General features: G+C 46.4%; 1 protein-coding gene across 11 annotated transcripts in view; it reads right to left on the bottom strand.

Moving 5' to 3' along the window:
- RGS8 (regulator of G protein signaling 8) overlaps positions 1–27,199 on the bottom strand; it is a 167,657-nt gene that overhangs the window by 33,647 nt on the left and 106,811 nt on the right. For 9 of the 11 annotated variants that reach the window (XM_058701566.1, XM_058701571.1, XM_058701568.1 and 6 more), the window contains 4 exons: positions 26,014–26,115; positions 24,881–24,945; positions 8,294–8,460; positions 2,006–7,064 (listed from right to left, as the gene is read on the bottom strand). In XM_058701566.1, the coding sequence (XP_058557549.1) occupies positions 6,882–7,064; positions 8,294–8,460; positions 24,881–24,945; positions 26,014–26,115 (517 nt within the window). In that variant the 3' untranslated portion in view covers positions 2,006–6,881. Of the gene's footprint in view, positions 1–2,005; positions 7,065–8,293; positions 8,461–24,880; positions 24,946–26,013; positions 26,116–27,199 lie in introns of those variants that run through there. The other 2 variants (XM_058701565.1, XM_058701569.1) reach the window with 2 other exon arrangements.

Here is a 27,199-nt window from a genome sequence, read left to right as displayed (position 1 = left end):
TTGTAAGCAGAGTTCACAGCTGAGATTCAAACTCAGACTGTCTAGCATCAGAGCCCCAATTATCTGGAAGAGTGTGCTGATGGAACCCCAGTCAAAGATGGTTCTCTCAGGCTCACGGCTTTGTTTTCATGGCTGGGCACACAGCCACTGTGACGTGTGGTGGGGGGCTTGGTGTCCCCTCTGTGCTATAGAACCAGTCATGGACAGGGGAGGCAGCACCCATGACAGGTCCCCACTTTCCTTCTAGCTTTCGAAATGGCTTTGCCCCCTACCTCCTGGACAGGGGACAAGAACAGACCTCAACTAAGAAATGCATCCACAGGAGGGAGTTATATCAATGACTTCTCTTGTTTTCCTCTGGCCACTTGCTTGGTGTAGACAATAGGACAGAAGGGATTTTGCTTGTTTTCCCCACATTTACTGTGTGGTAATGAGATGCTCAGCATAGTGTTAAGTGTTTTCCATCTGAAAGAGGCTCTGTCAAGGCCTAGGAGATAGATCTCAGACCCAAAGGGTTCCAGACCCAGCGAACACTGCAGGGAAGGAGCAGAGAACAAGTGAGGGGCACTCCAAAGCTGTCCCACCAGAGAAAAAGGTCAGGGCCAGAGAGAATTTGTGAAGGTTTTTGGAACTTTTAGTGTACTATGAGTCCAGCCTCCCTCCTGAAGGGCTAAGTGCCTGCCTCTCACCTCACCCCCAGAGAGTGTGGGTATACAGCATTCCTGGGAGAGCCTGACATGTGCCTCTGAGGCTTGGAAACTTAATCCCAGCCTAGAAAATCAAAAACATGAGCTGGGGGCTGGCAGGGGGCTCTGGCTGCAGAGCAGAAGCCTTGTGATTCTAGGGTCAAGTACGCCCCAAATGCTTCTAGTCGGCCAGCTGTGGGTCTCTGAGACGAAGACTGGCATGGGGTCATCCAAGGAGCTGTCCCAAAGGGTGGCCTGGAGGAACAAACAGAGTGCAGCAGAGAGAAGCTGGGGCACTTCCCAAGAAGGAGCAAGCACCAGCCAGAGTAGGAAAGCATTCAGCCTGTTTAGGGGAGCTGGAGGTAAGAGGGAAAGACTCCTCAGAGGCAGGGTCTCCAAGGAACCCAGGAAGGACTCACCAGAGTTTTCCCAAGCCCAAAGAGCCCGAGGCATGTGCATCAGGGAGGACCCCCCTGCCCTGCTCCCTTCCCTCTCTTCTTTCCCTGCCCTTCTCAGTTCTGGAAGGGTCAGAAACCCAAGTGGCAATAAGGGTAAGGGGCATAGCTGGAAAGAGAGGAACCAATCACACACCCTCCCCAGCAGCAGGTCCCTGTCCTGCCCAGGCTGCTACCCCTCAAAGCCCAGTCCTCAACACTGGGTTTTGGGAGTGATGGTTTGCATGACAAAAGGCTTTTTCAGTTAACCCAAAGCATTCCACCTGTGAAGAAACACCCGCTTTCCTTTAGACAGACCTTCTCTGGTGCATTTTAATGATCTGGATTATTAACATTTCGTGTATCTCTAGCTTTTCCCCACACATGCAAAATGAGCTTTTACAAGCAGACACTGCACCCTCTTCTCCTTTGGTCCCCTCCACGGACCTGATCACCAGAGACCCTCGAAGGCTTGATGACTAAAGCACACTTTTCAGGGACACGCCGACTGTATGAAGTGCGCTGCAGTCATGAGCAAGATCAACCCCCCTCCATTTTCAGACTGCTCCAGCTGAACAAATACATACACCGTCCCTCAGCCTTGTCTCTCCCTGCATTCCAAGCGGTAGGTGGTGCTAATAAAAACCTCGTATTTGTGTAGCACTTTACGGTTCCGAAGCCACCCTCGTCACCTAAAGTCACCCTCCACCCCCCACACCGTCCCAAACCACTCCCCACCCACACGGCTGCTTTTCCTGATGGCCACCCCGTGCCAGCCCCTGCCTGGGGAGGCCACGTGCCCCCCTGGGGGAGCCCGTGTGTTGTGCGAAGCGTCTCCTCATAAAGAGTCAGCTGGCCAGAAACGTGGGCAGAGAGCGAAGGGCAGCGTGTTCAGGGTGTGTTTATTATGTTCTCACAGCCTTGTTTATAGTAAAGGTGAATGACATTATCCCACTTTGCACAGTAATGAGACAACTCAATGAGGACTCCGTCAGCCAAGCGGTTTACATGGCAGCTGGGCGGCTACGGATCTGTGGTGCACGCCGCGTGACTCAGCTAGGGCTCCCGCGGCTGGAGCGCGCGCCGCCGGCCACCTTTCCCCGCACGCGGCACACGGAAGGCGGCCGAAGGGTCCAAAGGGGGTAACAATCCACAAGGGAGCAGTTTCTTGAGCGGGCCTGGCCCCCAACCCTGGGAAAGCCAGTGGCCCCGTCCCGCAGCCTCCCATCTTGGTCCACGGCATCCCTGGGCGGTCCCGAGAGGCCACAGGGACAGGAAGACATTTCTGCTCTTGGCTTCTTCCTCCACGATCTCAGGCCAAGTGGCACAGGTTCTCAAAGGCAGGGGTGACTTTTGCCGCCTCTCCCGCTTCTGACCCGGAGAGACGCATATTGAATGAGGGCTGACGCTCGGCGCACTGAAGGACAGTGTCAGGTGGAAAATCAGATTCCTCTCCTTTGCGTGGAAGTAGGCACGGACAGGGTCAGGATGGTTCTGGGCGCTCGTGTCGATGGGGCATCTCTGCCTCTGCCTGTGCCGCTTTCACCTCTCCCTTCTGCTTCATGGAGAGGCAGCCGGCACCTCAGCCATTCATCTTTCCCACCCTGTTCCTTCCTCTTCAGTCTCTTCCCCCCCCTCCCCCAGCTCTCAACACAATGGATTCGTGTCTTTCCCTCACAGTCCAGGGCCCCGGGGCACGTGCACACCCCGGCCGCTCCCGGAGGCTGGGCCTGCCGCCCGGGGCAGAACACCGTTTCACAGCTTTGGTTTATTCAGAGCAGCAAGTTCTGGGGCGGGCGGGGAGGGGGAGCACCAGAGAATAAAATCAACTAGGAACTTTCATCTGCCCACCCAGCCTGAGACCAAAGAGGCGATCGTGAGGGCTAACAGCAGGCACTGAAGCCCCACTGTGGCCTTGGAAAAGAAAGCTCCAAAGAGCATATTCCTGGGGTGGGTGACCCTCCGATGAGAAACCTGGAAGTTGTCGTGCTTCTGCCATTATTACCCCGACACACCCTTTCCCCTGCTACCTGAGTTTCAACTACCACGTCATCCCATGGCCTTGGATACAGAGGCACAACCAAACGCAGACAGCCAAACACAGAGTGCACGAGAGCAAACAGACGAGGGAGCAGCCCAGGAGGCAAGCCTGGAGGAAGCACTGCGAATGAGGCTCAGGATGTGTGGGAAAACCTCTCTTAATCAAATACCCTCCAGAGCTCCCCGCCATCGGCACACCCGCTGCCGAACACTGCATGCAGCTGGAACGTTTTGATCTCAAAGGGGCGAATCAGACTGAGACAGCACAGAAGCAGCCTCCCCGAATCAAGCTCAGGGCTGGCGGGTTCCGGGTGTTGTGCCTGATTGCATCTTGGCTTGCTCCAGCCCTCTTGGCCACACGTTTGCATAAGCTCAGCCCTGCACATCCTCACTCCTCAGGCCAGTGCTTCCTCACCTCACCTGCACGTAGAATCACCTGGGGAGCTCTGAAAACTGCTGATGTCTTGGGTCGTGGCCCCAAGCTGTTCTGGGGTGGGACCTGGACATTTAGATTTCAAAACTCTACAGGTGATTCCAATGAGCAGCCAATGGTGGGAGCCACTGTCTTAGAACATCTTTTTTCAAAGCATGGTCTATAGGGACTTACTAAAAATGCAGTTTTCTGGGTCTGAAAACCCAGGTCTTTTGGATCAGCATCTCTGGGTGTGCAACCTGGGAATGAGCACTTGTAACAGGCTTTCTGGGTGAGCCTGGGCATGCTCAGAGGATCCTTCCTCAACCCAAAGGTGCCCCGGGGCTATGAATGGTTGTTACTGATTATGGTCTATTTGGTTTGCCAAAGGCAATGGGAAATCTTACACCTAGCCTAAAAACAGGTTGCCGCGCAAGTGGGGCCAAAAGGCCACTTGGGGGTGGAGAGCAGTCCTAAAGATCACAGCTCTGCCTGGCCTCCTGCCCTGGCTTGCCCTGGGTCTTCAGAGGTTCCAGGCCCAGAGCAAGCCTCAAGCCCAGAAGGCAGTCCACAGCACAAGCCTGGCACGAGGACAAAAGGAAGACCTTAAATGGAAGAAGTGGCACCTGCAGAGGCCCACCTAGCGAGGCAGATGAGGGCTTGTGGAAGAGGAGACGGGCAAGAGGGCAGGACCGGGAGACATGGACGGGCGTGGATGAGGTATGCTTTGATATTGCTCTAGATGTTGTAAACATTTCTCTTTGTTTCGTCACAGACCAAAATCTGGGTTGGCATGACCTAAGTGCCTGAACATAGGTATCAGAGCAGAGAGCTCTGTGCCTTTTGTGGGAAGCAGGAGAGAAAGGGTGTGAGGACAGCTCTACCCCATGGGAAGATGGTCTCTGTGGTGTCCTGGACTCATGCTCACAATGGTCTCACACACACACACATGCACGCAGACACTCCACGGGAGTACCATAAATATAGCCATCACATTCCTCTACACACAGACACATGCCCACATACGCTCACGTAGCGGCAAAATTCAGGATACCCAAGCTTGGTCCTTTGCGCCTCCCCATCGTGGGAGGAAGTCACTGGGTGTCATGACACCACCGTCTGCAGCCTTCATTCCACCAATGGTTGGCAAGAACTCTAGGCCTCAAGTGAGGCCACTGCATGACAGTCTTGTTCAGACTTCTCCTGGGGATAGTGGAAGTGGTAAAAAGGCCCCTCTGAAACATTTCATTTTTCCATAACTCTGCCATTCCAATTTACATGCACCTCATATTCGACAGTAGAGTTGGCAGCAGATGTACATTTCATATGTAAACAATGTTTAAAATACCCTGTTCAAGAATTTGATCATTAAATTAATTCCGGCAGCTTTAGCTAAGAATGGTTTTTTACCAGTGGGGGCAGGGGAACACTACCTGATCTAACTAACAACACCTATTTGAGGCATCAGAGTTCTTGAACATGAGATTTCACAGAGTGCTTCGGTGTGAGGGCTAAGAGGTATGTGTTCTCTCCTTGATGGTTCAGACAGACTCACCAGCCCTCACTTACAGATACGCCGTGTCATGGCGGAGCAATGGACCCTAACACCAGTGGGACTCAAGAGCCTTCTTGAACTTGTCTAGCTGCAGCCAAGGAAGGAAGAAATTCACAAAGTTACTGGACAGGAATGCAAACACTAGAATCCTGTGTACCTAAAGAGGCCCATCACCCCACAAAAGGAGAATGCTTCAGCCCAGTTCTCAACCGCCTGCACTCCAGAGCTTACGCCTAATCGCAGCTATTTCATTTAGTCAAGCTGAAAGTTGTGGAGATCTGCAATGACTCCAAATCCACTGGCTGTGAATTATCCCAATAGTAACTCCACCATATTCTCTACGATTTGGTCCACCTGGAGACCAGCCTCTTCCAGACTCCTCTTCCACTTTCCAGTCTCTCTGCTGAGGATTCATATCCCTGGCACTGCAAATTTGTGCCGAAGTCCACTTTTTTTCTCAGGAAGCTAGGGTGCTTTACGCTCACCCTCCAAGGAAGAGTATCCTGACACATTTCCAAAAGGAGCCTCAGGGTACCATGAAAGCATTTTAGGAAGATTCTCCACAGCCAGATGTTCACAGTGATCTTAGCCTCACCTCCTGTTCCATGTTCAATCCCAAAAGGTCAGAGATCAAGAAGGAAGTTGCTGAATAGCCAAGATGGCCCTCATGAGAGAGACCTTTCTAAGAAAGCATGCTCCCAGGAAGCAAGCTGAAGAGTTACAGCCTAAGTTCCCATTCTCCCCCATCATAATTACATGACCTGCATGGAAGGGGGGACAGGGAGAGACAAGGAAAGTATTAGGCACCATGAAAGCTGTCCATGCTATGGGAATTCACCTCCCTTTGCCAAGCTGTCTTTCTAAGAGATCAGTGATGTGTGATGCCACAGGGAGGTGACGGCGGAGAATACATTAAGCAACAGAGAGGTTATATGGCGCCCCATTGCACAAAAGTCTACTGGAGCTATGTTCCCTGGTCGTTCGACTTCTGGAATACTTCTTGGTAGAATCAAGGAAGATCTGCAAGCTGTATCTTTCTTAAAAGCAGACCCCACATCAGAAATCATATAAGAGATCTCCCAAGACCCTTCATGGAATTGTGAGGGTAAAAATGTCTTGTGAATTTCCTAGGCTAAGATGGGCAGTGATGACAGCTTTTCACACTTGTCTAATGGAAATGGAAGAAATAGCCAGCTCCATGGAGTTTGCCCCTTCTCCCAGAGGCCACCTGTCCATGACAGCGTTAGAAACCTGGGATTCCCCACAAACCTCTCTCCTACACTAGCACTGGCCACTACATTGTGACGGCAAATCACCTAGGTGAGCCGGAGTCTTCTAGCTATTCCTCACAGGGGTATAGTACAAGTTAGAGCCAAGAATCCTTACTGAGGAGGGTGTGGAAGTGGTGGGAATTGCATTTGCATTATTTACACATTAGCCCAGCATAGCAAATCTGCCTTCTCAGCAGAAATGACCCAAGGCATTGTGAAGGGCAAGTTGCTGACCCAGAAGGAGGGTAACAGCAGCAAGGTGCTACCGCTAACCAAAACACAAACATGGGTTAATGGAATAGAGTCCGAGCTCTGGTGACTGGATCTGACTTTGGAATGGCCCTTCATCCACTCCTCATCCCCCAGGCTCCCAAACTAAACGCCATCGCTTTTTGAACACCTATGACATTTCACATTAGAATATGGTCTTGGCAGCAAGGGGAGGGGGGAAGCCAGTGATCTCCAAGAGTCCCCATCCGAGGTCTAACTGAGCCTCCTCTGGCTTTGGGACAGCAAATCTAAGTACATTTTGGACCTCAGGAACCTGGGGTAAGAGTCTTTCTCCATGAGGCTGTGTACTTTTCCCTGCGCTTGGTCAAAGCAAGTCAGGGATGGCTCTTGCATGTTCTTCCTCGTGGCTTCTCGGGTCTGGAAGTCTATGTTTACCTGGAGACACAAACAGAGAGCATGGTCACAGGCCCTCAAGGGCCAAGGTGCCTGGCAACTGCTCCTAGCTATGTAATAATTACTAATGACAGTATCTTATATATGTAAGCTTAGTCATGCTTTTCAAACTGTTTTCATGGAGGTTATCCCTTTTAATCCCAGCAAGAATTCTGTGAGGTCTGAAGACCAGACATTCTTTGTCTCAATTTACAGATAAGGACACTGAAGAAAAGAGATACTAAAAGGCTGCTCTAAAGCAGTATGGAAAGTTAGTAACAGAGCCAAGGCAAAATCCCAAATCACTTAACTCCTAATCCAGGGGTCTTCATGATGTCAAGCAAAGAGTGAGACTGAAGGTAAGTATTAATGTGGATTCCCTAAAGGAAGCTTGCCCTCTTGTTTGTTCTTAACCACTAAAGAAACAAATGCCCCAGGAGGAGAGATTATGGTTAGAATGGACATCTCTGTTCTAAACAGCATTTTAAAGGGTCTACAGCATCCTGGGCACTGGGCAAAGACTTCCTACCTCCCAAGTCAAAGAATAATTGAAGAGTCCTAGGTATATAGCACACCAAAACTCGTAGACAGCAAACATTTTGCTTCTATAAAATCCTCCCAAGTAAAATTCTGTTTTATAACTCAGCACAGCCATATATAGAGATTCATTTTATTATTATAAATGATAATAACTTATTATAAAATAATATAAATGACTGTAATGACTCATTAATAGGCAGTGACAGATGTTGACGAGGTGCTTTATCCCTAATACTCAGAGTAGTCTTGAAAGGTACACTTTCACTTTGGGGCAGATGGGAGTCAGAGAGACTAGATAACTCGGATAAGACCACACAGCTTCTAACTGGTAGAGCTGAGACTGGAATAAGATTCCAAAGTGGATGCTCATCCCATTAACCTGTGCTGCCTTCCACTAGGAAAACTAACATGGATTCAATGGCATCTATCCTTACAGAATCCCTATAGAAACACAGGTCTTGCAGGCACATGTTTGAAAGACAACTAAAGCACTCCTAATAGAGCCCCTCTTTAGAAGCCCTGGGCTGTGCACTTTAGAAGTGATCCTCTTTTCATTAAGAGCCATCAGAGCAGCGAGGCTCAGTTCAGAAGACAGTCCCCAACAAGACTGGCTCAAACCCCCGCCAAGAGAGAGATGTGAGCCAGGAGCCATGGATAGAGGTCTTACAAGACTCTCGCCACCGCCAACACACCTCCCTCGGAGCCTGCACATCCACAAACTCCTCAAAGATCCTATGGGCCTTGGAGACCAGTTTTGCAGTTGATCTGGTCTTCTTGAACTCCTCACAGGCCAGCCAGAATTCTAGGTTCTCCTCGCTGAACTCGGTCTTCAAAAAGGCGCGGAAGGCGGCCACCCCATCTGTGGGTGTGGGGAAGGTGAAAAGGAAGAGAGATAGGAAGAGGCATAAGCTCACAGACTGTAGATGAAAGAGAGAAAGGTAGTAATAATGTGAGACTGGCCCTGATGGTCCAACCCCCACTGCTCCTCCACATCCTCTTGGAGACTCTACCTCTTAAAACACACCGGTATCCCCGGAGGCAGGCTCTGCTTCCTACTCAAGGATCAGAGTGATATTAGGGAGAAATGTTTAGGAAGCCACAGTAATAGTGACTGTGGGAAACCCTGGTCACTGCTCATCAGCCCTCAGTGGTCACTGTCTGTCCCCTAATGCAGAGTCAGCTGTCCCCTGAGTCTACTGGTGAGCCCATGTTTCTAATGAGGCCAAAGTGATATTCGTAATGCATTCTGTACCCTAATCCAAGTCAACCACCCTAAAAAAACAATCTTTCACAAGACAAACTAAGGGAGGGTGTGAATGCCTCAGGGCAAATCCTTCACTACTACCAGAAGAACTTCTGAAAGTAAACACCCTACTGAAATTCAGTCGCTGAAGCCATTCTATTGCCTGTAAAAGATTCCCAGCCTCTTTTAAAACCTTTTAAGGCCCCATGTTTTAATGGTTCATCCCATGGATACTTTATTTTAAAAGATCCTGCTTACCAAATTACATGTTTTAATTAAGATTAACTATAATTTTCTCCCAATGACTTAATGATGAACACACCTTTTCATTTTTTAAAATCAATGTCATGCGGGGCGCCTGGGTGGCTCAGTCGGTTGAGTGTCCGACTTCGGCTCAGGTCATGATCTCACAGTCCGTGAGTTCGAGCCCCGCGTCAGGCTCTGTGCTGACAGCTCAGAGCCTGGAGCCTGCTTCAGATTCTGTGTCTCCCTGTCTCTCTGCCCCTCCCCTGCTCATACTCTGTCTCTGTCTCAAAAATAAATAAAAACATTTAAAAAATAAATAAAATAAAATAAAATCAATGTCATGCATGTTGCCAAAACAGAGCAACGTGCTCTGATTCTAATCAGAATAAGATGAGCAGAATAAGATTACCACATAGATTTGGAAAACAACATTCATTGATTGCCTATATACTCAGCTAATGTTTTTATATTAAAATATATTTTATGAATTATCTTAACCCTCAATATACTCTTCACTATTCAAATAAGAGCTACAGCTTTCTACAAACTGTCCTCAGGGGATGGGCAGACATAGCCTAGAATAAAGTGACTGCATTGGTTAAAAATGACTCTGAGGGCACCTGGGTGGCTCAGTTGGTTAAGCGTCTGACTCTCGATTTCAGCTCAGGTCATGATCTTACCATTGCGAGATCGAGCTCCGAGTCAGACTTTGCACTGGGTGTGGATGGAGCCTGCTTGGGATTCTCACTCTCTCTCCCTCTGCCCCTCTCCCACTCTCTCTCTCTAATCAAAAAAAAAAAAAAAAAAAAAAGACTCTGGCTACAATGTTTTCTTTCTTTTCTAAAATTTGTCAAAAGGACAATACGTTAACAGTTCTTAATTCTAAGGGATGGAATCACCTGAATATCTGAGGCCCACCAATGTGCACCAGGACAATGTGTTGCCCAGGATCATGGATTGGTGGTGCCATGCTGTTGCCATATTTAAATGTTTGTTTTTTCTTTTGTGAAACATTTTCATTTCTCCTAATTAAAGTTATTGGGTATCTTTGTCTTTAAAATGGATGTTATGGGGCACCTGGGTGGCTCCATCAGATGAGCACCTGATTTCAGCTCGGGCCATAACCTCCAGGTTCATGAGTTTGAGCCCTGCATCAGGCTCTGTGCTAACAGCTCAGAGTCTGGAGCCTTCCCAGGCCTCAGATTCTGTATCTCCCTCTCTCTCTGCCCCTCTCCCACTTGTGTTCTCTCTCTCTCTCAAAAATAAATAAACATACATTAAAAAAAAATAGATGTTATAATTCCCTCATTAGAACAACAGTCATAAAAACCAAGCCTTTACTTGCAAGGGGCAGGAAATTGGGGTAGAAAAGGGTTTTGATGCAATTCCCAAAGCCAAGCTTTAAATCAAAAAGAAATCTAAGTTTGGAGGCCTGAGTTTCACGTGTTTATCAAAAGCAGAGTAGCCATGAAATTTACCATCTAAGCCAGGACGTTTTTGAGAACGAAGAGGGGCATGCCTATTAATTACACAGAGACAATAGGCATAAACCATGACCACCACAGGCAAAAACCAGGACATACGGTCACCTTAAGACAAGACATATGGTCCTCTAAGACAAGGAGTATGGAGAAAGCAGAATATGATGTAAGGTTGTTTTCCATCAGGGAGGATGTAAATAAAATTGCTCCTGTGCCAAGGAAGGAAGAGGGGGGTAACATAGGTTAGACTCCTATGAAAGGTTGGCTCAGGGTCCCACTCACCCTCATTCCTACATTGGGTTTAAAACCTTGAAGAGGGAGTAGAAATCCAAGATAAAATGGGAATCAAAGACAGCATGAAACACTAATGTGGCAATGATTAGGCAGAGAGATGGCTAGAGAATCACTCATTCAATGATTTCTTTTATAAACTACTAATGCACAAAACACTTACATCAGAAAACAGGTCATAAAATCCCTGCCCATAAGAACCCTTGTGGATGCTCTTTTTTCCATACCTTGTTTCCTCCAAGTTCTTACGAAGGTAATCCAGAAGTTTCCACAGGCTCTGAGGAACTCAGACCTGAGAGTTAGCCTGCCTGCCTGCCAGGAGATTGCCATTGCTTGCAGAAGAGGCACCTGTAGCAGGGGCTAGAGGCAGAGGGGGGGTAGAATACCATTTGGAGCTGTGGAAGCCTCCAAGGAGATTCAGCGCCCATGAGAGCCAAGGCAGAGCTGGCTCAGCAAGGTGGTCTCTAAGCAGTGGATGGACACTATCAGTGGATGCAAGGAGGACCTAAAGACCACAGGCCAAAGGCCTTCTCCGGCTGCTTTTCCACTGTGGGCAGGGCGTGGGAAGGAAAGGGCAGGGAGAGAATGCTAAAACACTGCATTTATCTAAAACAGTAAATTCAGGGGCGCCTGGGTGGCTCAGTCGGTTAACCACCTGACCTTCAACTCAGGTCATGTTCTCACAGCTCATGAGTTCGAGCCCCGCGTTGGGCTCCGTGCTGACAGCTCAGAGCCTAGAGCCTGCTTTGGATTTTGTGTCTCCCTCTCTCTCTGCCTTACTCCCCCCCTCCCTCACTCTCTCTCTCTCTCAAAAATAAATAAACATTAAAAAAACATTAAAAGAGTAAATTCAAAGTGACTTGGAAGAGTTACTTGGACGAGCCTGTTGTTTTTAAATCAGAAGAGACTAAATAAATACCTTGAATGGCAAAGCTGAAAGTTTGCTGTTAATGTTAGATTTCGTGTTATTTTCCATTGAACAAAAACAAGCGCTTGCGAGCAACCTGAATCAAGTTACAGATAAAGAAAGAACATTACCTTTCTGCCTTCACTGATGGCATTGGTGAAGAGAGCCCTGCTCGGGAAACCATCCATGCTAGACAAGATGCAGACATTATCTCCTTTCATCAAAGTCTCAACTGTGTTGGGCCTTTGTGCAGATTAAAAAAGAGAGAGCACCTGCAAAGTGCCCTCGGGAATATTGCTGAACTTTTCTCAATTGTATAGAGCAAGAAGCTTGGAGGAGGGGCTTGACAGAGTTCACACAGGTAATACTATGTAGCATTAAAAATATAAGGTATACTAATTCCCAATCCAACACAGCAATAATGCCACCTCCACCCATCCATTCACTCATTCGCACACCCCCATTATGGGACCCAGGCATTCTGCGAGGGGCTAAAAAACAGGCACAACGAAGCTCTCAGAACTTACAGTGAGAGGCTATTTGAGCCAAGAAAATATAATTTGGTAATTACGGTATACATGAAGAGTGGTATGACAGGGAAAGCAGAGGTTGCCAGGAAAGTACCCAGAAGGGGTGCCTGAGCCAGACCTAAGGAGGAAAGGCAAGATGTGCAGGAGGGAGAAGCTTCTAAGTTGAGATGTGAAGTTGAAGAGCCAGAAGCTAAGTGAAAGAAGGGAAGAGAAGGTGGAGAAGAGTCTGGCAGGAAGGGGGAGCCACACAAGTGAAGGCCTAGAATTAAGAGTGTTCGAGTAATTAGAAATAGCTCAAGATTAGTGTTTAACAATAATAATAATAATAACAGCAACAATAATAATAATGTTAACAATTATTGGGGTGCCTGGGTGGCTCAGTCAGTTAAGCGTCCGACTGTTGATCTTGGCCCAGGTCATGATCTCATGGTTCGGGAGTTCAAGCCCGGAGTTGGGTTCTGTATTGACAGCACAGAGTCTGTGGGGATTTTCTCTCTCTCTCTCCTTCTCTCTCTCTCTCTCTCTCTCTCTCTCTCTCTGCCCCTCCCCTGCTCTCACTCTCTCTCCAAATAAAAAAACATTAAAAAAAAATGTAAACAATTATTGAGCCCACTCATAAGATACATCAAGAGGTCTGTGAAAGAGCCTGAGAGATAGAAGGATAACACAGCACTGCAAAAAGCCAGCGAAGAGAACGTTTCAAGGTGGAGGAAGCGGCCACGTGTCCAGCACTACCCAGAGGTCAAGCTAGCTATGGGCTGAGATGTGGCTGTTGGATTCGGTGGTGAGATTCAGCAACCATGGGAGGGAGCAGCTTTAGTGGTGTAACGGGGATCCTGGGCACACTGTGGTGAACGTGGTGGTGAATGAGAGGAGAGGAAGCAGAAAACAGTGAACTCAGATGTCTCTTGCAAGAAGAGGAGTAGAAAGATCAGATAGCTTTACTAGAAGGAAACAGGAGGTCAGGAAAAAATGCGGTTTTCTGTGTTTTTGTTTTTTGTTTTGTTAGTCTTGAGTATGTTTGATGTGCATCTAATCAGAAAAGACTGGTTGAATAGGAGGAGTTGAAATTAAAGGAAAGAGTTTAACTAATAAAATGTTACCCCTAGGAAGGTAGAGAAGTAAGCCTGAGAACAGAATTATGATGGAGAGAAGAGGGCTGCATGTGGATACCAGGAAGTTTCTAGTTTGGGTGCCAGAAAATGAAGGAAGGAGTTCCTGTCTGATTTTAGCAGGAGAAGGTGGTGGGACCTAGGCATGGTAGGGTTTTATTTTGATGTATTTATTTGGGATTTGGGGCAGGGAGTTTTATCTATTTACTATATGCCACACTTTTTGCTGGAGATTTTGCAAACACTAGCTCAATTTATTTTCACAACAATGCTGATCCATAGATAGTAGCACTCTCATCTTCCAAATGAAGACATAAGGCTTACTTACAGAAGTCGAAGCAATGTCCCAGTTACACAGCTGGCAAGAAAAGCCAAGTTTCCCTACCAGGTCCCTATGACTCCAAAGCAAGATCTTTCCAGATGTATTGCAGGCAGAAGGAAAAGAGCAAGGGAAGATAAAAGATTAAAGAAACAAAAGAATGTATCTGGTGAAGGAAAATTCTGGAGAAGGAGGGGGACCCAGAAGAAGTAGAAGAACTTGTGCTCCTTAAAATCAGAAGTAGAGTAAAAGAAAGTAGGGTGGATGAGGACGGAAAGAATTGGTCAGGGAAGGGACATATCTGAGATACGTAAGTTTGAACAGCCTTGATCTTCGTTAATTTGCGGTGAAGTCCCTGTGAAGGTGGTCTGCCTCCATATGCTAGGTTTGCAGGATACGACATGAGTAAATCAAATGAAGTCACCGCCTCACAGAACTCAAAAGCTAGTCTAGGGTCACAGATAGTGAGCAATAATTTAAGATAATTAATTGAATAATTATAAGTCCAGTGTGTGTGGTAGGGGTTTGGGAAGGGCTGACAACAGCTACTTTGGAAAAATGAATAGGAACATGATAAGAAACAGGCAAACACTTGTAAAGGCCTAGGTTCTAGTTCCTGGACAAGGTTACGATGCACCAAGAAGGAAGCAAGAACTTTTAGTTTGGGGATGTGCCTCTCAGTCAAAGAAAGGACCATCAGGTCCAGGTAGGTAAAGGAAGCTTAAACCCAGAGAACAGCAGGATTTAGGATCTAAACATTGGGACATAGGAAAAGGGGAGAAGGATAAACAGGAGGTTTAAAAAAAGTTGAAGTTAGAGGAGGAATCTTGAAAACAACCACCGCAGGCACTGATCGAGCACTTTGGGCCAGGCACTGCATCAAATGCTTTAGGTACCTCTGGCATACTTATAGCATAGGTCCTCATATTATTGCCATTTGTAGAGAAGTAAGTGAAGCTTAGAGGAGTTAAATAACTTGCCTGAGGTCACATGATTAATAAGTGGCATGGATACCAAATTATAAAGCAGGCATTCTTACGTGAGTCAGGAGTCCAGTCTCCAGCTCTGCATCATGGTGGGGCCCAAACGATGCCTGCACCAGCAATGGCTGGGGGGAGGGGGGGTGGAGGGAGTGCTATCTCAGCCCAAGACAAGGGGGCCATGAGTAACTCCATGGATGGTGAGGTTTCCAGGAATGATGGCAATAGATGAGATGGGGAGAAATCGAAAGAGTCCCTGTGGAAGGCAGAGTTGGATCTTGGGTAGAAGAACAACCTAGAGACAAGGATGGGCACTGGATTACATTAGAAGCCATGGAGATGGACTCAGGAGGAATGGGGATTTGAAGTAAATGTATGGCAAACTCATACCCAGCTCATGACTTCCTGTCAGCTTCACTGAGGCAGCCTACAGAACCTTTCTGGTCCCCCCTGGGATGGGAGCACCACTGTCCCAGTTGGGAGCATCCCTTCTGATCAGAGTCAGGCCCATAATTAGCTCTATGACCTTGGACAACACATTCGACTTCCCTGGGTCTCAGCATTTTCATCTGTAAAGTGAGGGGTTGGATCTTATTAACTCTCCCTGGGGAAGAGTCTGCTCTGCGCTCCCTTTGCAAGTCAGGCCTGCACAAGACACAGCTCTTAGCTGATTGTTTTCTGTCCTCCTCCTCAGCAACATCATCACCACAATGCACTGAGGATTTACCCCGAACCAGTTCTACATTGTCCAGTCTACATATGTCAACTCACTCAATCTTCACACCAACCCTATTATCAAGGCAGAGGTTCTGGAGCCAGAGAGCCTGTCTGGGTCCGAATCTGTGTGACCTCAGAAAGTGTCCTCACATCTTGAAGCCCACATCATCTCATCTGTAAAATGGGAATAATGCTGGGACTTACTGCACCGGATTGTTCTGAGAACTGAATGAGGCGATCCACGTAAAAGTGCCCAACGCTCATTACAAGCAGTCAGTAAATGTTAGCTCGGACGGGAGTTTGTCTCACAAAGAGGGAAAGTGAGACTTGGAGAGTTTGGGTTCAATGTTTGGAGTCACATGGCCAGTAACAGGGGACAGTGGGTTCACACACATCTGTGTGACTTCAGAGACCACTCTGCCTGTGTCTCCTCTCGTGATCGCCAGAGAACCTCACGTCATCTCTTCCTTCAAAGGAGGGATGGACAATAACCCCAAATCAAGCTGTCACACTGAAAGGACATCACAGTGGGGCAAATGTGACACCTAGCTTACAGAGCTGGAGATTCTCCCACAGGAGGACACCTGCCATCACCTTATCTGTGGTGACAATGGAGGACTAAACTCTCTTCTTCCCGCAGCACCTCCCTGAGCATCCTTCCCGAGACACAGAAGCATCACATAGAGCAGACTGGCACATTCCCCAACGGTGGCCTGGGGACACTGTAACAAAGCATGGCTGAGTGACCTTGTAAAGATGCCGAGCGCTTTCAGGCAGCCTCAACCCAAAAATGCGGTCATCTGCATTTCCAGGGCTGGTTTCAGACACAGTGGGAGGGGAACCAAAGCAAAATATGGCTCTTAAAATTTGTCAGGGATTTCAAAGGAAGAGCTTGAGGAGAGATGGGGAGGGTCCAGACCTGAGAAGCAGTAGCGTCTAGAGAACAGATTGTGGTAAAGAAAAAGCTCACAAAGCTCTGCACAGACTGTGCCTGCCCACAGCCCTCCTCCTCTGCTCCCCCACCCCTCTCCACCCTGATCTCTCACCACCCTCCATATTCCCAGGGCTGGCTCTGGAGGCAGGGGTGAGGGTCACTGTGCAAAGAAAAACTTCACCTGGGAACAATGGATGTGAGAAGGGGTGGGAGCCCCTCCCCCTCCCAGAGCAGATGGTGGGAGTGGGCTTTGTGTACAGACCACCTGGCCCACCTTTCCCACTTCTGGGACCCAGCAAAGGAACGGGATGGGACCAGAGCCAGAGCCATTCCTCCTTGTCAGCTACATCCTTTCTTCCTCCTTCCATCCCCTCCCACCTCATCCCTGCAAACTCTCTGTCTGGTCCTCCCCTGACTCTTCAGCATCTTTTCCCAGCGTCTCTCCCTTTTCTTCTGTCCCTTGTTGCCCCTCCTCCCCTCTTCCCCCTTCCTTCTTTCCACCAGGACCCTCTCCTTCCCTTCTGCTTCTCCATAAACTGCAGTTGGTTAGAATGAAGGATGCCAGTTTATCTCTGAAAGGCTCATGAGCATTTATGGGCATCTCTCAGCATGACCTGCTTTGCATAAGCTGTGCTCCCCAGCCTGGGGCCCTGTGCATGCCAGACCCTGCTCCCTCCCAGATACCCAGGTCCTGGAGTTTCTGAGTCCCCACAGATCCCAAGTAGAAGGAAAGAGTGACTCCTTTCTGATCCCTGAAGCCATTCTGCCTGGGATTGTGCCCTGGCTCTGACACACACTAGCTAGGTGTGACCTTGGGCACTATGCTTAACCTCTCTGTGCTTCAGTTCCCTCATCTGTGAAATGCAGATCCTAACAGTACCTGCTCCATGGAGCTTTGGGGGTGAAGGGAGTTAGGACACGCAGGGCCCGACACTCAGGGAGTGCTCCATGCGAGTTAGTGACCATGAAGCCTGTATTTTGGGGGCTTAAGGTGCCATCATACAGAATAAACATGCCTAATGCCCCAAGACAAACCTGGTAACTTAAAGGTGGTGGGTGGTGAATAGTTCAGGAAGATGAGAGAGAAACAAAAGGATCTGTCTTTTTTTTTTTTTATTTCATTTTTTTTTATTTCACTTTGGTTTTCTCTGTATGACATTCTAAGAAGTCAAGGCTCTATGAACATTACACATCTTTTTGAAATTAGTGTCTATCTAGTGCAGGAAGGGAGAGGCTCGTGTCCAGAATTCCTGGAACACTCAGCAGAATCTTGGCATCCCCCTGGGCATGCACAAAATCTCCAAGAACATACCCGTGGCCACACGTGCTGCCTGCTGCCGGCATCTTCCTCTTAGTTCTGTGATGCAGGGTGCTTACATAAGAACCGAAACTGGGTCACTATGAATGAGCGGTACAGCTGGTGCAGCGGGGAGGGTGGCTTAGGTAATAGTTCGACGTCCAGGAGCCCTGATTCAGCTGGCATGGGGTGGGCTGGAGCCCAGCTCAGTTCCCAGGCTTCGAAAAACCCAAGATCGCAAGAAATATTTTGGGGGTACCTCTCTGTTTACCAAAGTGCTGTCCCAGACACCAGAGTTCTCTTGCATCCCTGATCAATAGGAAAAATAAACTGGTGAATGGGTTTCAATGTCAGAGGATAAGAAAGGCAAATTTATTTATAAAATCCAGGATGCATATACTAATGGTGAAGTCAAAAATCTCTTTGATGCAGAACTGAGTTCACACCTTTGAAATCTGTGATGAGAACAGCGTTAGGATCAAAGTCTTTCTTTTGTGTTATCTATAAAATAAAGGTTTTTAAACAAATAACTGGGGCTTAGCAAGGTTTAGGTAAAGAGATTATTTAGAGGACAAACTATTTCCAGTTACTGACATTTATTGGCAAGCAACTGGCATGCTAATTATACTTCAGCCTTGTGATTAACATAATTTTCTTCAATGATCTTCACTTTGTTAGTGTACATATAGTAAAATGGTATGTTATAACAGTAGTAGGATTTGACAGGTGTTAGACTCTTCGAGCCAGAAAGGACATGAGAGATTAAGGCCTACATTGGACACAAAGAAATGGTGAGGCTCTAAGGTTGGATGGTTTCTTATTCCTAGGACGTGGTAGCAGAAGCCTAAGGACAGCCTGGGTCGTACAACTCCTATTCCAATGTTCTTTTCTATTTTATCAAGCAGAAGCTAGGTCAAGTAACAACAACGACAAAAACCAAGCTAGGGCCTGTATCCGCAACTAGTATAAGAAATTAGCAAGGAGTTTTCTATTGAAAGGGAAACAAAGAAAAATGTCCCTAATGGGTAAAAGCATTCACAAATGACTCCTTTAATACAAGGGAAGTGTTATAAAGCTCCAGGTACACCAATGCATCACCTAAAAGGTTCCCAAAATTAAATGTCCAGGAATATTTATCTAATTAGTTTGATACAGGAACACTGCAGGGAGTCTCAAAGAGGGACCACATCAGATTCGCCTGCTGGGTTGTTAAAAAACTACATCCCCAGGGGGGATTCTCTCACATACACTGAAGGGAAATTGGGAAGGGATGAGGAAAGGATACCCAAAGCTCATGACATGAAGGGAGTGAGGTATTATGGAATATGAATAAGCGCCCCCCCCCCGCGATTCTAATACAGTCCCCATCCAACCCTCATGTTCAACCTCCAGCTGCCCATGGAAAGAAGCTGATGCCATCTCTAGCATACAGAAAGTGTGAAATCCGTTTCCTTGATGAATTTAATGTGTTATCACGAAAATAATTAAAATAGTTCTCTTTTGTGGAGCCCTTCTACGTCATGTTATCATACTTAGCATTTCACAACTATAGCCACATTTAAATCTCAAACAACTATGCAAGGCAAGGCTTATCATTCCCCTTTTATAGATGAGGAAAGCGAGGTTTAGAGAAATTGTGTAATTTGCCCAAGGTCACAGAGCCAGTAAGCGACAGAATGGATGTTGGAGGCCCATCCAATTGCTTTTCATTCAAACCTTTTCCCGCAGACTTTGAATAGTTACCTTATCTATTCCCGGCACTCCTTCTATAAAGGCTAAATGCACCCACATTCCTGGGTGCAAGTAAAAATCATAACAATGTAGAGAGGTTGGCAAAGAGGAAGAGAAACTTCTTTTCCATCCATGTCTGCTTCACATACCTCTTTCTAACCCTTAGCCTCAGTTTATCCAGAAAACACACTTGCCATTTTGTTTATTTATGGCAAACACCGTCCACCATACCCACTGCATAGGTAGCATCATACCATCAAAGGGTTGTGCTGCCTTAGAACTTTGGAAGGCTGTAACACAGTCTTCAGCATGTTTCTTGGAAAGCACAGGCCACCTGTGTCACCAAGATGCTCCAGATTCATCGCTTTACGTACTTATGTTTTAGAGTGTTTCTCAAGATTTAGTGGGCATAAATATTACTGGAGGGCTTGAGGAAAAACAAATTACTGAGTCCCACCCCTAGAGATTCTGCCTCTGTCGGTCTGAGACCAAACCCCAGAATTTTCACTTCTTACAAGTACCCAGCAACTGCTGGGGCTGCTTTCTTTGGATCACACTTTGAGTAACACTGTTCCAGAATTTTTTGGCTTGGAGAAGGATGTGGGGAGGGCTATGCAATGAATGGAAACCTGATACTTAAACTGTACATTCTAAAGCTAATGACCATTTGGATGAATAATTAAGGAATTTCATTAGCTCGTAATCTTGACGTTGTTGTTTGTTTTGGGTTTTCTGCTTGGTTGCTGTGTGACCAGATCAAGTCATTATATTTTTCTATATTTCAATCATTATCCCAAAGAGGCCAATTTTTAAAAACGAACAGCTTCCTTATTTATTGGTCTCCTTTTCTTAGAGGTGGATACTAACTCTGTGAATGCAAAAGAGCTTTCAATTATACTATTCCACTCACCTGACATTCCCTGGGCCTGGTGGGGACAGGTCAGCACAGACCCTCCATGCTCTGGGCAAACAATGCAACAAAGCCAAGGACCAAATGGATGCCCAGGGTGAGGTGTTCTGTCATCCAGGTATAGGATCAGGCTAAAAAAAGTGAGTGAGAGAAAGGGGAAGAAACCCTGTCTACACTTTCCTCTTAAAACTGGAATGAATCCAACTTTTATGTGAAAACACACACACACACACACACACACACACACACAAAGGAAGGAGGGAGGAAGGAAGGAAGAAAGGAAGGAGGAAGATTCAGAGTTTGAACTGAATCAGAGTTCAGGACTGAGGGTCCCACTAAAAGTTGGACATGAACATCAGGAGGAAATCAAAGCACACAATTTTGTGCCTACTCTCCCGTAACCCGTCAGAAAAGAATTCTCCCACAAACTGGGAGTCTTTGCTGTCCTGGGTATGAGGTGCAGAGGCAGGAAGTCTTCTGGATGTGTACATGTACATGCACACACACATGCATACACACAAACCCTCCAAGGCAGTGTAAGGAGCACAGCTCACAGACACCAAGTCTAACTGTCCCTGGATGAGCAGGAAAAAGACGCCAAATTAGCCCACATTAGAAATCCTTCTTTGGCTGATCAAGTCACCAGCAATTTCATTTTTCATTTGTTAGTTGGGGGAAAAAAAAGAAGCCCTCAGCAAGTGGCTGTCCCCCAGACCTCCATGGTATCTCTTCAGCTTGGTCCTGCACTTGTAAGCAAATGTGATTGGAAATCAAACTGGTCCAAATATTTGCTTTCCAGATTTTTCTCTTTCTAAAGTTTAAAAAATGAAGTTTCTTTCTTCTTTTCCTGAGGTTTGAGCCTGAGAAGAGCTCCCTACATGGTGGGACCCTGTCGAGGAGGGAAGGCTTCGTAACCCAGGTGCTTCAGCCCCTCATTTGGTTGCCTGAACAATTTCAGCTTTGAAGCAGCTTTACGTAACCCTGCAGGCAGCGCTGACTCAAACCACCTGCCGTAGGTGTTTGGTTATGGCTCAGTCTCCGGGATTGCTACAGACAGCATCCTAGAACAAGAGGGTAGTCCTGGATCCAGTCTCTGAAACACCGTATTCCAGATCCTTCATTGTAGAGATGAAGAACCAGATTTTCCAAGAGATTGAGGGACTCCATCAAGGCTGCCCAGCTATTTAGAAGCAGAACCGGGTTAAAATCATTCGGACACAGGTCTGACTACCAGCTAATGTTCTAAACTTAATTGTGCAGAAGCATATTCTCCAATTAAGTGCAAACAATGCTCTAAACTAAAAACAGACCCGCTGCTGCCAGGTCGGTAAGGACTTCTAATACTGACAAAATGGAATTTAAGAGGAACACCCAATATCAGGATTCTATCTGAAATCTTGAAACTCCCTAGCCTGTAGTCAGCACACTATTATTTCTTATGTCCACGTCTCAGAAGGCTGCATTCTCCACCAGGGAGGTCCTGTCCTGTCCACCCCCAACCAACTGCTTAGCACAGACTTCAAACATAATGAACACTTAGTACACCTTTATTGAAATAAATGAGTGCCCAAAACACTCAAGCAGAGCAGGGAAGGTAAAGATGCTCTATAAACTGAGAATGGGGGAAAAAAAGAATTATCTGAAATAGAAAACTCAGGGAGGACAGTTGCCTACATACAGAGGATTACCAGGGGGGTGGGTTCTAGACTAAAGCACATTGTTTCCGGAGCTCATTCGTGATTCTCCTTTCTTTACTTTTTAGGACATTTTGCTATCTTAATTGAAAGCCCTGCACACCTCTGATCAACCACTGTCCCTCCTGAGGGACCAGCACACATGCAATCCCTTTGGAAAAGCTTAATCAGCCCTAATTGAGTCACAGCATTAACCCAAATTAATTAGACTTTAAGAAAGTTGTCAACACCCTTCAAGGTAACCTGGGCTCCAACTCCTCCCTAGCCTTCACAGAGAGAAGGCTACGGAAATTCTGCCAGTGACCTGTGAATACAGGCCTCTTTTCTTCTCAAAGATGTTCGCTCATTGGCTTTTTATTTCTATGCTAAACAGAAATAAAAACAGAACATCAGACTCCAGGAAGGATCACAGAACCTCAAAGTCCAAAACAACCTATTTCTGTTGTGCCTTGACAAAGAAGCAATGTGGTGGCCCCTTAGTGGAATCCCCATCTCAGAAAGGAGTAACTGCCTTCCTGGAAACCAAATACATCCAGGATGGAAGGAGAACCAAGTGTCTGCAGTTCTAAAAGTCACTGAATCAAACAAATAAAAGTAAAACTTTTAATCTCCAGGTCTTGTCACTGCAGCAGTTCAAATATACCCTAAGATTCCATCCGCTAATTTAATGACCATAAGCTTTGACTCTAATGGCTCAGCATTAATAACTGGCAGCCAAATTTGCAAACTTATTCTTAAGGCATATTTATTTTGCATTTGATAAATAAGCATCATTAAAAAAAATACCACCATATTCTTACACAACACCTTTAAGTAGAAAACCCCAATAAAGGTGTCTTCTTGTGAAGATTCTCATACCCAGGTGACAGGTAGCACACAGGTGTTTCTATCACCATTTCAGAATGAGGAAACAGCCTCAGGGACTTGAACTAAGTGAGTCAGTTATGAGGCTGAAATAGAAACCAAACTTCAAGATGACCTTGAAGTAAATCCAGCCAGAAAAGAAGGTGTAAATTAATAGTGACACTTGTTTAGCCTAATGTGACTCCAGAAAACAAGTCAAAAAAATAGCCTCATAAAAACCAGCCTTCCTGCCAAATTCAAAGTATTATTGAACATATGCCATTACCTTGGCAAATTTACCACAGAAGCTGGCTGTTTGGGGTACAGCCACATGTCACACATACTCTACCTATGCTGGCTTGTTTTCCTTCCTGACTGTAGTCCACAGAACACTCAAATGACTATGTGTCTCACGAAACTACTTGCTACAATATATGCTTAGTCTTAGATCTCACATTTCATTTTAAAATCTGTTCAAGAGCATTTGTTAACTAGTTTACTAGGATCAGGGGCATAGTTAGAGGGAACAGCCCATCCAGCAGAGAGAAAAACCAGTTCTAAAGACATCTGAGGATTGGGGGACTCCATCAAGGCCACTCAATTACCTAGTAGCCGAGCTGGGTCAAAATCCAGAACACAGGTCTGAGTATCAGCCAATGCCCTTAACCTCCTCTTACAAAAATCAAGTTCCCCAATTAAGTGTAAACAAGACTCTAAGCTAAAAGCTACCCTTCTGTACCTAGATCAATCAGGATTTCTACTATTGGCAGGAAGGGTATAAAAGGAACTCTGAAGGTCTGGGTAAAACCTTTCCTCTGCAAAAGACCCTCTTCTCTTCCTCACCCCTGCTCGCCCACTCCTATGTATTTCTTGCCACTAGGATTTCTTTTTTTGTTTTTTAAGTTTTATTTATTTATTTTGAGAGAGAGTGAGAGAGAGAACATGAGCAGGGGGAGGGAGGGGCAAAGAGAGAGAGGGAGAGAAAGAATGCTAAGCAGGGGCTCGAACCCATGAACTGAACCCTGAGATCATGATGTGAGCCAAAATCAAGAGTCGGGGCTTAACCGGCTAAATTGCCCAGACACCCCACCAGTAGAATTTCAAAGCCTGATAATTTTGGACTTGCTTATGATGAGAAAAAAACAAGAGCTGGAAAGTTTGGCCGGCATCAAAGCACCCTTCCCACCCCAAAATATGCATGATTACGTCTGTATCTGTTGGGGGACAAAAGGCATGAGAAATGAGGAAAAGGGAAAACAGAAAAGAAGGGGCAGCAGAAATATGTTCTAGTAAAACCCACACCCATCCAGAAACTGAGGAGTGTGATACAGCCGGAGTAGTAAAGCCCCAAAATAAAAAGCAGCAAGAAAACACAAAACTATGCCAACTCAAGAGACTAACAAAATGCACAGAATATACATTTGATGGATGAGTAACCCAAGGCTCTCCAGGGACTTGGAGGGAGGTCATTCAATTTTTTTTTTTAATTTTTTTTTAACGTTTATTTATTTTTGAGACAGAGAGAGACAGAGCATGAACGGGGGAGGGTCAGAGAGAGGGAGACACAGAATCTGAAACAGGCTCCAGGCTCTGAGCTGTCAGCAAAGAGCCTGACGCGGGGCTTGAACTCACGGACGCGAGATCATGACCTGAGCCGAAGTCGGCCACTTAACCGACTGAGCCACCCAGGCGCCCCTCATTTAATTTTATAAACAAGATCTGGGGTGGAAACTAGACGGTCATTCCACTGAGCCCATCACTCCAACTCCCTAAGCTGAATTCTTTCTTGCCAGAACTGCTGAAAATATGAAGGCTTCTTGGGACCATACTTTCAACCCAGAATGCAGGAAAGAAGGCCCTCTTCCCACTACACTTAAATTGTGTTTTGTTATCCATCCACTTCCCTAAGCAGGAGGCTCTGTGAGGGCAGGGACCTGAGCTGTGTGGGGCACCCAGTACAGTACCTGGATCATGGTGGGAATTTGGTGCATCTTTTGCTAAACGGGTGATTTGCTGCGACACAATGAGACCTGACTCTACTTACACTTATGGGAGAGAAGCACGTCAAAGGAATCTGCCCACCTCGTGGCTTCTTCTGTGGATAGTCTCCTAAGAAAGAAGAAACATCTCTCTTGAATATTTCTGAAATGACCCCCCACCCCCACCCCGCCATCAGCAACCATTGAGATTTGCTCAGGCAAACAAATCAGAACAATGAGAGGAAGGGGTACAGACGAAGAACCACACCTGGATTCCTACAGTTCTATCACTGTCGATGGGTACATTCTTAAGTAACTGATGGCAAACCTCAGTACTGGAATTCAGTGTGTTGAGTACATTAGGTTTCAGTCTAAAAAACCAAGCTAAGTAAGCACATGATATAAAGATGCCAAGACAACAATGGAAAGAAACCAGCCTTAGAGTCAGAAAAGGTAGGCTGAGCTCCTGACTCCATATTTTACTGTGACATAAATCTCTTCACCTGTGCAATGGGTATCATGATGCACATCCCAGAACCTCGCAAGGGTTAAAGGAGGTAACATCTAGGACATCATTTAACACAGTACTTGCACAGTACAGGCACTGAATCCAGATTATCTGAACGTAAACACATTTTTAGACTATTTTTGAGTGCTTGTTTCCAAACTAAGAGCTCAGATGGCCAACTAAGTAGAACCAGGGAGTATCCTTCATCACAGATTCGTAAGAGTGGTGGATAATATGGTTCTCTTAAAAGTAAAAAGAGCTGGTGACACCTGGGTGGCTCAGTCAGTTAAGCGTCCGACTTCAGCTGAGGTTATAATCTCGTTTGTGGGTTCGAGCCCCACTGTGCTGACTGCTCGGAGCCTGGAGCCCGCTTCGGATTCTGTGTCTCCCTCTCTCTCTGCCCCTCCCCGACTCACACTCTGTCTTTCTCTCAAAAATACAGAAACATTAAAAAAAAAAAAAAAGTAAAAACAGGGTTCCTATTTTGAATTAAATCATGCATTTTGAAAAGGAAAGTACACGTCCACGCACTCGCGTTTAGGGATATAAAAGAAGCTGCCAAGTGGCAGGGATTTACTGTCACCCGGCTCATCTGGTCAACAACTCAGTAGAGAAGAACAGGTCCTACAGCCCCGAGGTGGGCACCCCATGGTGAGCTCCCTGGGAATTCCAGGTGGCCACACTACTCACTTTAGAGCACGGTTGGGTTTGTCGGGAAGAATAGCTGTGAAATCACTACACGAGTCTGACTTGTGAGACAGGCATCCCAGGCGGGTCCTCATCCCTTTGTTCCTGCAACAACACAGGGCAGAAGGATGGGAAACTGTTGTGATCGTACCTGTCAGCTCTAGAAAGGCCCCCTGGAACTGCTGCTGCAGGAGCCTCGGCTGCCTCCCCTGACCCCCCATCCTGCCCAGGCGGTCCCTAAAGATTTCATGAACAAGAGGAGAGATACCTAGAAGATCAAGGGATATACTCACTCCCTAACTCGACTACTGGAATGGTAATAGGTACCCTACCCCCTAGAGGCTTAAGGCTTTTTCAAAGCTAACATTCAACTTGATAGTAAGTCAATGAAAGTCATTAGCTTGGAAGAATTTCTAAATTGGGATTCTCTGTAGGGAAAGGAAATACGGTGAAGACAAAATAACAATCCACATTTTGCTCTCCCACTAGGAGGGCAAAGGAGCAACAGCAGCAGTTTCTGATTGCAAAGCCTTGGAAGTGGTACCCACACGGAGGGTAGAGAGTTGTTCGCATAAGACAGGGGTGCAGACCACAGAGTCTCAGCACACAAATGAAGCTTTAAGGCAAATTAATTCTGACTCAGGTTCTGCCCACTCATCCCAAAACCTGGGGGGATATATATACATATACATAAATGGCTACGGACCAGCAAGGACCAACACCCATAGGTGACTGCAATGAATGGTCAAGAACCAGGACCCCTTTCTCAGTTCTTTCATGAACTTCACTCATCTCTCATATTCCTACTTATATTCTGGCTTATCTCAATCAGCATGTTTACAATTTTAACACATATGTGTAAAATTCTTGTACTTTATATTTTCCTAAGACGTTTAAAGGTTCTGTTATGGAGAATCCAATGGGAAATTACGTGAATGTCTCTTTCTGACTTACAACATTAGTGCCTTTTAACCTTTAACCATAGATCAGCAAACTATGGCCCCACAAGATGCCTGTTTGTGTAAATAAAGTTTACTGGAACACGACAGCACCCATTCATTTCCATATTGTCTAAAGCTGCTTTCAAGCAGGAGGGCAGAGTCGGATGGTTACAATACAGACTGTATAAAACTCAAAATATTTACTCTCTGTCCCTTGACAGAGTAAGTTTACTGACCCTGGACCTTTA

The sequence above is a fragment of the Neofelis nebulosa genome, chromosome 15 (assembly GCF_028018385.1).
Source record: "Neofelis nebulosa isolate mNeoNeb1 chromosome 15, mNeoNeb1.pri, whole genome shotgun sequence".
NCBI classification, from domain to species: domain Eukaryota; kingdom Metazoa; phylum Chordata; class Mammalia; order Carnivora; family Felidae; genus Neofelis; species Neofelis nebulosa.
The sequence above is the reverse complement of the archived record's forward strand: the minus strand, read 5'-3'. Positions and strand labels throughout refer to the sequence as shown.